This window comes from Crocuta crocuta, unplaced genomic scaffold (assembly GCF_008692635.1).
Source record: "Crocuta crocuta isolate KB4526 unplaced genomic scaffold, BGI_CrCroc_1.0 scaffold32, whole genome shotgun sequence".
Classification (NCBI taxonomy): domain Eukaryota; kingdom Metazoa; phylum Chordata; class Mammalia; order Carnivora; family Hyaenidae; genus Crocuta; species Crocuta crocuta.
The window spans coordinates 2,382,352-2,393,246 of record NW_027529424.1 but is presented as its reverse complement, the minus strand read 5'-3'; the positions used below and the strand labels follow the sequence as shown (position 1 = coordinate 2,393,246).

Here is a 10,895-nt window from a genome sequence, read left to right as displayed (position 1 = left end):
CAGGAGAACCCACCCTCCCCCACCCCAAGCCACCACCCCTTTGGGTGAAGGGAGAGGAGCTGGAGATTGAGTTCAGTCACCAATGGCCAGTGACTTCATGAGCTGTGTCTGTGTAACGAAGCCTCCATGAAAACCCAGAGGGAGCTGATTCGAGAGCCTGCAGGTTGGTGAACGCAGGGAGACTGGGAGAGGGCGGCGAGCTCAGAGAGCACGGGAGGTCCACGCCCTGTGCATCTCCTCTGGCCGTTCCTGAGTCCTGTCCTTTTACAATAAATGGTCATCTAGTGAGTAAAGGGATTCTGAGTTATGTGAGCCACTCAAGCAAATTAATCGAACCTGAGGAGGGGGTCATGGGACCCTCATTGACAGCTGGCAGTCAGAAGTGTGGGTGACGGCCTGGGCTTGTGACTGTCGGACGGAGGGGTGAGTTGGGGGTGCGGGGAGCAGCCTTGTAGGGCTGAGCTCTTACTCTGGGTCTGACGCTGGCTCCAGATGGAAAGTATCAGAACTGATGAAGTGTGGGACGGGCAGCTCGCATCCCAAGGCGGTGTGGCAAAGCGCCCCCCAATGGAACTCATTTAGTCACGGAACGTCTCTTAAAATTCTGCAAAGAGAATATTCTGAGAAACACCTACTTTGGGAAACCATGGCCTATAGAATAAATCTTCCAAGGTTTTTGACCATTTGGCTCTACATACACTTCCAACTTTCGCCAGACTTTCTGCCCTCCAACATAACAGACTTTTTTTTTTTTTTTGAGAGAGAGTGCATGCACACAGGAGGGAAGAGGGAGGGAGGGACAGGGAGAGAGAGAGAGAGAGAGAGAGAGAGAGAACCTTAAGCAGGCTCCACACTCAGCCTGGAGGAGCCCAACTCGGGGCTCAATCCCACAACCTTGGGATCATGGCCTGAGCTGAAATCAAGAGTTGGGCACTCAATGGACTGAGCCGCCCAGGCGGCCTGCTCAGCTCCCTGTATGCTGCCCTTTCTCCTGCGAGCCTTCCGGACCCGCAGCGTTGCAGGGGTGACTGCTCTCCCTCCTCCCGGCCTGTTTATGCGCTCCTCCCTCACCGCTCAGCTCCGTCTTCCGCCACAAAGACTCCCAACAGCATCTCCACCATCGGAGTGCTCATTTTGTTGACTGTCTGGTGCCTCCTTTCGGCCACACACCGTGTGGTGTCTTGTGATCGCCTTCTACAGGTTGGAGCTCGCATCACCGCTGTGGCTGTGGCGGGTCATAGTTTGTCTCGTTACCCGCCCCCTGAAGGCAGTGACCACGTGTGGGTTCCTTCCGTCTCTTTCCCTGATGCGGGGCCCTCTGGACAGTAGGTGCCCAGTAGGCAGCTGTGGGCTTGCTTAGTGTCCTTCGGGACTTGTGGTTTTGACATCTTCTCAGGCTGGTGCTGCCGGACCTCCTGGAATGTGGCGTTGGTCGTTCTGGCGGGCCGAGTGCCAGGGCCGCCTGGGAGGGGCAGGAAGGGAGGACTTAGGGGAGGGAGAGGCAGGCTGAGCGTGTGGCCCAAGGAGACGAGACCAGGTGTCAGTCCCCGCTCCAGCTGTCCCCTGCCCTCTGGGGACCTCGGTCTCAGCAGCCGAGAAGGACGGGGCTGCGTTTCAGCCTTCCGCCATAGCAGCGCCCTGCCTCTGTGTTCCCACACTTGCCCCGCCTCCACGGCCTCCCTGGCGACTCGGGCGCTTCTCGTGGCTTCTGCGACGCCACCCGCTTCTCTGCAATCAGAACGTGAAGGGCAGTGATGCTGCCGCAGGGAAGGCCTGGGCTCAGCTCTGACCCATTCAGGGAGCGAATTCACACACTGTTGTGGGTGCTCACAAGTTGCGGGGAATCCACCTCACAGCTCTGAGGGTGGGGTCCTATGGTGTCTCCCGGGTGCCCTAGGGGTGGGGCCCCCAAACTTGGGTGCGCAGCAGGAGGGCTTACAGGACCCCACCTAGAGCTTTTGGGCTGGCTCTGGGCGAAGGTGTGGTGCTAACAACCACGCAGGTGCTGTCGCTGCTGCCCGTCTGGGGGATGAACACGTCGAGCACCACTGTGTGCGGCCGTCGCCTCCTTCGGGTCCCCCCAGCCTTGTCATGGGCAGGAAAGGTCTCCCTACCAGAGTAGGGGGTTCTCAGTGACTTCCCTCATCCTGGAGAGAGCTTGGCTTCCGTTGAGTCTCCGCTGCTTCCTGTGTGGATGGACGGACAATGGAGAGTGAGGGCAAGTAGGGATAAAAAGATACCAGAGCGAAGTAAAAGGCAGACCCCGTACTTGAACCCTGGTCAGTCTCGCTCCAGAACCCTGTCGTTCATCCGCTCTGCTAGNCCAGGCGCCCCTCTTGGAAACTTTTAAATTAAGAACCTGTTGTCAGGTTGAAGACACTGGCTACTTCTCAGCCTCTTTCTGGCAAGATGTTGGGGATATTTCAAACGAAATGATTCAAGTAAGACACTTTTAAGGCCTGACATAGAACAAATATCCAATACGTTTACGTGGAAGTGCATCTTAAAGCACAGGGATTAGAGGCCCGGGCAGTAGGGGTGCCTGGGTCTGTTAAGTGACCTTGGTTGGTTCTGGCTCAGGGCATGACTAATAATTTGTGGGTCTGAGCCCTGCATCAGGCCCTACGCTGACAGTACAGAGCCTGCTTAGGACTCTCTCTCTCTCTTTCCCTCTGCCCTCTCCCCCTCTCCCCTGCTCATGTTCTCTCTAAAAAATAAACATTAAAAAAGAATCTTTAACAACAACAACATAAAGCATCATGGGCTCTAGATCAGAATGCCCAGCCTTGAATCCTGGCTCGGTCACTTACTAGCTATGTGATGAGCAAGTTATTTCAGGTCTTTGCCACTCAGTCTCCTCATCTGTAAAGTGGGGATGATAATAGTACTTCCAGACTATTGGTAATGGGGGTGAACTGGATTAGTATGGGTAAAATACTCAGGACAGTTCTGGGTTCGTAAGAAGCCTCCATAAACATGTGCTGTCAGTCCTGGCTCAATGCTTTTGCGCAAACTAACATATAAAAGTTCTACGTTGGAGGGGTGCCTGGGTGGCCCTGTCAGTTAAGTGTCTGACTCTTGATTTCGGCTCAGGTCATGATCTCACTAACTGTGAGATCGAACCCTGTATCAAGCTCTGCACTGATAGCGCAGAGACTGCTTGGGATTCTCTCCCTCTCTCTCTCTCTCTCTCTCTCTCTCTCTCTCTTTCTCTCCCCCACTCATATGTGCATGCTCTTTCTCTCTCAAAATAAATAAATAAACATTTAATAAAAAAGAGTATTGGAAAGGCACATCATATAAGCTCATCTCATTGAAGTTATTCTGAACGTTTCTTGCACCTGAACGTGGGAGTCAGAGTCACATTCCTGTGTTTCATTCTTTTATTCTAAGTTATTTATTTTTGAGAGAGTAAGTGAGCATGAGCTGGGGAAGGGCAGAGAAAGAGAGAGAGAGACACAGAATCCAAAGCAGGCTGCAGGCTCCAAGCTGTCAGCACAGAGCCCGACGCACAGCTCAAACTCTNTATAAGCTCATCTCATTGAAGTTATTCTGAACGTTTCTTGCACCTGAACGTGGGAGTCAGAGTCACATTCCTGTGTTTCATTCTTTTATTCTAAGTTATTTATTTTTGAGAGAGTAAGTGAGCATGAGCTGGGGAAGGGCAGAGAAAGAGAGAGAGAGAGACACAGAATCCAAAGCAGGCTGCAGGCTCCAAGCTGTCAGAACAGAGCCCGACGCGCAGCTCAAACTCGTGAACCGCAAGATCATGACCTGAGCCGAAGTCAGGTGCTTTACCAACGGAGCCACCCAGTTACCCCACTGTGTTTCAGATCTCGACCAAACCTAGTCCTCAGTTCTGTGAGCTAAAACAAATGATCTCACTTTTCTTTCATCTGTTAAGTGGGGATAATAATAGTATCTACTTTGTAGGATAGTTTGGGGGTTATAGGAGTTAAACTGTTCTTTTAAAGCATCAGAACAGTGCCAGCGTGCACCGTGTGCAGAAGGTATTGGCTCGTGCTCCATGGGGACTTGATCACCACAAATCTATTAGGTCAGTGCAAATTGGCAGACGAATAAAAGCCCTACGAGAGAACAGACTCTTTTGGCCTCACCTGCTCGAGTTCCTGGCCTCATCTGTGACCGCAACACACCCTGTGTTTTATTCTCCTTAGGTGATCGTTCTGCAACCCCCAGAAGCCCGGATGGTACTGTTTCTTGAACTGATGTGTCAAATGCACTTATACCTCAGATGGGCCGCTGCTTGTCTTGCAGCTAATACATTTTTCATAAAGCATCATCTCCAGTTTCCTTTTAGGCCGCCGAGAGGATATCCTTTTCCCGTTAGGCTGTTGAACGGGTTTTTCTTTCTTTCCTTTCCAAGGAAAGCATTAACCTCCAGAGTCAGTAAGTAGGTTCACTGTACGTATTATGGGAGCAGCAAGGTGAAGTTTTCGCTGGAGCTTGGGTGACGTTTCAGAGGCCTGTGTTACAGGAGCTGCGGTGATAGTTCAGGTGCCCCTAACAGTGTCCAAGTGGCAAGCAGGACATAGTCACTGATGTGTGGACCCCTGGGCTTTTTCTTCCTTTACCTTTATTTTCCTTTTAGAAGAAGATACAGGTGTACTTTAGAAAATATACACAAATCTGGGCGCCTGGGTGGCTCAGCTCGTTAAGTGTCCGACTTCGGCTGAGGTCATATCTCATGATTTGTGAGTTTGAGCCCCGCGTTGGGCTCTGTGCTGACAGCTCAGAGCCTGGAGCCTGCTTCGGATTCTGTGTCTCCCCCTCACTCTGCCCCTCCCCTGCTCACACTCTGTCTCTCAAAAATAAACGTTAAAAAATATTTAAAAAATAGAAAATATAATTTCTTAAAATCACATATAATTCTATCACTCAGATAACCACTGTAAAAACTTTTCTTTGCATGTGTTTAAGTATTTCTTTTACAAAATGTGATTAGGCTGACAATAACACATCATCTGTACCTTTTTATTTTGCCAAGTTTGTTTATTTTGAGATAGAGAGAGAGAGAGCAGGGCAGGGGCAGAGAGAGAGAATCCCAAGCAGGCTCCTCATGGTGGTTCAGAGCCTGATACGGGGCTCAGCGTCAAGACTGCGAGATCATGACGTGAGCAGAAACCAAGGGTCAGACGCCTAACTGCGTGAGCCACCCAGGCGCCCTCATCTGTACCTTTTTAAAGCTGTAGGTAGCTGTAGGTGTGCATATTTTGGAAACGCTGCAATTTGTCTGTGTTTGTAGTTACTTACAACTAGCATTAGTTCTAACCTTATAAATGCGTTTCTGAAATTAACAAGTATGACCAGGCTGAACATACTACTTGAAAGTAAATACACTACTAACATTTCTCTGTGCCATTAACTTTTCTACATTACTTTTTTTCTTTTAATCTTTAAAACAATTTCCCTTCTTATTGCAAAGGCAGCATGTTCCCTAAAGACAAATTATTTTAGGTAAACTACAGGAAGAAAATTTTAAAGCACCTATAATCTCACTGTCTAGGTACTTGTCATCAGCACTTTGATGTAGGTTCTCTTAGACTTTTTTTTCTGAGTTTGTGCTTCAAAAAGAAAAAAAGAGACCCGGCAGTACCTCCTGTCCTGGGACCTGCATTCTTTCAGTTAATTGATTGTGGATCTCTATGCACAATATTAAAAAAATTTTTTTTAATATTTTTAATTTATTTTTGAGAGAGAGAGCGGCAGCATGACCAGGGGACAGTCAGAGAGAGAGGGGGATACAGAATCTGAAACCGGCTCCAGGCTCTGAGCTAGCTGTCAGCCGTGGGGCTCGAACCCACAAACCTTGACCTGAGCTGAAGTCAGATGCTTAACCGACTGAGCCACCCAGGCGCCCCTCTATGTACAATATTTAAACTGGCTGCATAGTACTCCATCGTGAGGATGTATTGGAATTTAAATTATTGTTGGACATTGCAGATTGGTTCTGTTTGTTGGTTTTATTATTTTAACTATATGTGATGAACACCTGTGGTTTTGTGGCTCGCTCTCTGGGCACATCTTTATTGCTCTCAGAAAAGTTCCTTCAAGCAGAATTGCCAGGTCAAAGGTTTTAAACCGATTTGATTTATGTTGCCAACCACCCTCAGAAATACCGTACTAGTGAACATGTCCATTCGTGGTATCTGAGTTCCTTTCCATACAAGAAACACTAGTGCTACTTTTCTTTCAAATTCTGTCAATTGAGTGAATAATTAAACTATTTCATACTATTCTTGTAATATGCATTTCCTGGTTACATTTTATTTTTTTCTTGGTTTGATTTTAGCATTTTTAACAATAAATTTTGAGAGAGAGCGCACATGCACAAGCATGAGCAAGAGAGGGGCAGAGAGAGGGAGGGAGAGAGACTCCCAAGCAAGATCCATGCTTTAAGCGCAGCATGGGGCTCGATCCCGTGAACGGTGAGGTCATGACCTGTGCAGAAATCAAGAGTCAAGACGCTTAATTGACTGAGCCAGCCAGGTGCCACAACTTTACCATCTTAATATTTATTGGTTATTTGATTTATAAGAGTTGGGCATGCAATAAGTATAATCTTTCTTAAAAAACATTTATTCTGCAAATATTTTTCTCCTTTTGTCATTTGCTATTAAATTTTGTAAAATTTTGAAACTATGATTTTACTCGATAATTTCTTCATGTTTGGGAAATCTTTTCCTCAAGCTTAGATAAATATTAATTTAAAATTTCCTAGTATTTTTATTGCTTGTTTTACTTAAATCCTTGAAGTATCTGGAGTCAACTGCCACATAGGGTAAGGTAGGAGGGTCTAACTTTATTACTAGTTTTTAATAACATCTTTATTGAGATAGAATTCACATACAGAAAACTCATGTACTATATACTGAATGTTCATGTATAAGTCTTTGTGTGGACATGTTTTCAGTTCTCTTGGGTATATTCTAGGTCTTACAGTAACTCTATGTTTAACTTGTGGAGGAATTGCCAATCTGTTTTCCAAGGAGCCTGCACCATTTTACATTCCCACGAGCAATGTTTCAGGGGTCCAATTTCTCCACATTCATACAACACTTCTGTTGTCTGTCATTGGATTCTAGCCTTCTCCGTGGGTGTGAAGTGGTATCTGGTGGTTTGGATTTGCATTTCCCTAATGACTGTGATGTTGAGCATCTCTTCATATGCTTATCAGCCTATTGGCCATTTATATATCTTTCAAGAAAAGTCTGTGCAAATCTTTTGCCCATTTTCAAATTGGGTTATCTTTTTATTTTTGAGTTGTAAAACTTCTTTGTATATTCTAGGTACAAATTCTTTACCAGATATATGTTTTGCAAATCTGTTCATCCCTTCTGTGAGTTGTCTTTTGGTTTTCTCCGAAGCACAAAAATGTTTCATTTCGGGGTGCCTGTGTGGCTCACTCAGTTAAGCGTCTGCATCTTGATTTTAGCTCAGGTCATGATCTCATGGTTTGTGAGACTGAGCTTCACATTGGGCTCTGCACTGTCAGTGCGGAGCCTACTTGGGATTCTCTCTCTCTCTCTCTCTCTCTCTCTCTCTCCCTCTCTCCTCCCACCCCCCAGCATGCGTGCGTGCTCTCTTTAAAAATAAATAAATAGAAACTTAAAAAAAAAGCGTTTCATTCTACGATGTTCCATTTATCTATTTTTCTTCTGTTGCTTATGCATTTGGTGTCCTATCCAAGAAACCATTGCTTGACCCAAGAATATGAAGATCTACTTCTCTGTTTTCTTCTAAGAGTTGTATGGTGTTAGCTTTTACATTTAGGTCTATGGTCCATTTTGAGTTAATTTTGTTCTTACAAATGCCTAGCCAGTTGTCCTTGACACTATTTACTGAATCATTTTTCCTTTCCCACCAACTAAAATGGCACTGGTGGAACCAACAGCTAATTGTCCCCAGTATCTGTTCTCCACTCCTGCTGGTAGAAACAGAATAAAAATCTTAGTTAGGCACATAGCCATCCAGCTACAGACCATACTTCCTAGCCTCCTTTGCAGTAGCGGAAGAGATACATGCCCAAGATCACGTTTTCGTAAGGAAATCATTTCCCTCCACTAACTTTTCCCCACCATCCCATAGGCTCAAATATAGACCTATGCTGGTGAACCACATCAACGTGGTTGACCCCATGGACGTGGATATCTCCTAGGGGGTGCAGAACAGTAAGATAGGACTGGGTTTCTGGATGACCTCATGGAGCAGAGCTACCTACCAACACCGTGGACCACCTACCCGCTTCTGGGCTGTGATGAGTTAGAGAAAAAAAATCTGTATGTCATTTGATCCACTTCATATTTAGGCCTTTTTGTTGTTACCTTTAATATATGTTATATGTCGATCTAGGCAAGATTTTCCTTAAATTCCCATTCTATTTTATTGATCTAAACCACAGCTGCCATTTCTGAAGTTTTATGATATGTTTAAATGAGGGAATGAGGAGAGGGGAGTAAATCTCTCTCACAGTTTCCAAAGCATTTCTTGGCTCTTCTCCTGCGTTCAATCTGTCCAATGAATTCAGACTAATTTTGTCAACTTCCACCACCTCCTCCTTCCCACCTCCAAAGTCACTGGGTACTTTCCAATCAAAAGTCATTTCTTGGTCTTTGAGAGTTTGTTCACTTTCGAAAGCTATGTGTTATCACACTAGCTTAGGCATGATCAAGGTGCATTTTGGTTCTTGTCACTTAATATGGGCAGCAGCCAGTGTCTAGGGGTCAGCCCGATGTTAAAATATGCCCACTCCACCTCGACTGGTGAGCCGGTCTCATGAGGACAAAGTGAGGGAAAGACCAGCCATGGATATTGTTCCCAAGGAACACTGACACCATGGAGGCGGGTAGGACAAACATGCTTGAATAGCATTTGACGCAAACCATGGAAACAAAACCTTCATGACGACGAGGGTCAAGGCTACCCACAGCTGTAGGTCTGTGTTCCAGGGAGAATCAGGGAGGGGAGGGGAGAAGGTGGCATTGCTGCACCCAGAAAGATTTCCCTCAAGGACCACGCAGCATTACAATGTTCATCGCATGGTGGCGGGGGGGATGGGGTTTGTGTGGGGGTTGTTAAATGAGTTGCTTCTGATTTCTCTTATCCAGTGGTTAGAAACACATCACTTTTGGAGGATGCTCAATTCAGTAATACACGGAGTAAGTGCCATCCATTATAACGTATTCTCTTTTTCTCTCCATTGTGAGAAAGTAGTTTTTCTACCAGAATATGCAGGTGGCCCACTACTTCATTGAACCAATTTAGGACGCTCAATTTCCGTTGTAAAATTGATTTTCACTCCATATTCACATCGAGGGCCCTCCACTTTCTGAATCTGTTACGGCATTGTGGTGGAGAGTATGAACAACTGGAAGTCGAGAGAGCTCATGTCTGACCAGTTTCTCCATTTCACATGTTCACATCAGCTTCATTTTTGGAAAGTATTTTAAAGGAATTATCTAAAGTAGCTTTGTTTCAAAAGTTAGGTTTAAAATATCCCTCAATTTCTCAGCATTAACAGATAAACAAGGCAAAGAAAAAAAAAGCAATTAAAAAAGTCCTTAAGTATCAGGACTATTTGTGACATCAGCAATACTGCACGGACCCCACCTGGGCCTTATTTCTAGACTGTCCTTCGACCGTTTCATAGTGACTCCTTTATGCTCTTTTAATTTTTCTGATAACAAAATACAAATAGATAATACACATACGTATATATGTATATGTATATTTTTTAGGGGGATGATCAGTTGCATATTTGTGAGGTTACAAGTACAGATGTTGATTTGTGTACACTTCAAAGCATTGCTCTGAATCCTCAGAGTTACCAAATTCTTATGGGCCACACATGTAGCATGTCTTGTGTGGATCTATTGACACAATTTCTCTGCTGTTTACGAAGAGTGTCGATACAGGGACAAAGGAAGGGCTCATGATCTAAGACTATGGGACAGAAGAAGGGAGAGGGCAGTACCTAACAACCCTCGTCTGTCACAGTCCACTCTTTGTCGGGGACAGGGATGTCCTGAGAATGTTTTCACCAGGGTCTGAAATCTTCAGGGCTTACAGATAAGATCCCTGACCTCAGGAGGCTTAGATGCCAGGGGAAAGTAGACTAAACAAACAGGTCGTTGAGCAAGACAATGTCAAAGAGAGGTATGTGACAAGAAGGGACTGAGCCTGTGACCTGATGGAGACCAGTGGCTGCCCCGTGAGCCTATGGTTAGGAGTCCCTCTGTGCTGATAGTGAGTTGAGACTCGATTATGCAGAACGAATGGTGCTTCAAGTCTTGATGGCCTCTAGCCCAGGGCGAAGCCCTGGTCTGAGATTAAGTTCCTTCTACGGCTCAGGGTCTGTGCCTTCTGTGCAGCTGCTTCTGCTTTGTGACTGTCCTGGAGAGCCCCCTGCGCAAAGGGGCTCACTGTTCTACAGCCCCTCGAACAGCACCAGGCGCACCCAAAGTGTTGAGCACACGTGTTGAATGAATGAATGAATGAATGAATGAATGAATGGAGTAGCATCTGCACCTGAACTCATCTAGATGTCCTGCTTCTCCGAGTGGCCCTCCCTGAGGGAGCATATATAACACCCCCGGGGCTCCCATGCGGGAGCCCCCTCTCCTCTTACAGCTGCATTCCCCTCTGCACCTCAAGCTAGCAAGTCACCAGGTCCCCTTGGCTCTCTTTCTTATGCTTGGGCATTTGGGGTTTTGTCCTCTCAAGAAGTATCCTTAGCTATTCTAACAGCTTCTCAATGGGATGCCTTGTTCTCGGCTCGCCCCGTCCAGTAACGTATGTATTTCTGCCAGACAGGTCAGTACATCATAGGAATCTGGTCAAGACCTCTTGGGGTGCCTCAGTGGTCTCCCGCCCCC

General features: G+C 46.3%; 1 protein-coding gene across 2 annotated transcripts in view; it reads right to left on the bottom strand.

The window, feature by feature from the left end:
* Window positions 1–532: 532 nt before the first annotated feature.
* BEND7 (BEN domain containing 7) overlaps window positions 533–10,895 on the bottom strand; it is an 88,445-nt gene continuing 78,082 nt past the window's right edge. Inside the window, exon 8 of one of the 2 annotated variants that reach the window (XM_077758479.1) lies at window positions 533–604. In XM_077758479.1, the coding sequence (XP_077614605.1) occupies window positions 597–604 (8 nt within the window). In that variant the 3' untranslated portion in view covers window positions 533–596. Of the gene's footprint in view, window positions 605–2,078; window positions 2,187–10,895 lie in introns of those variants that run through there. The other variant, XM_077758474.1, reaches the window with a different exon arrangement.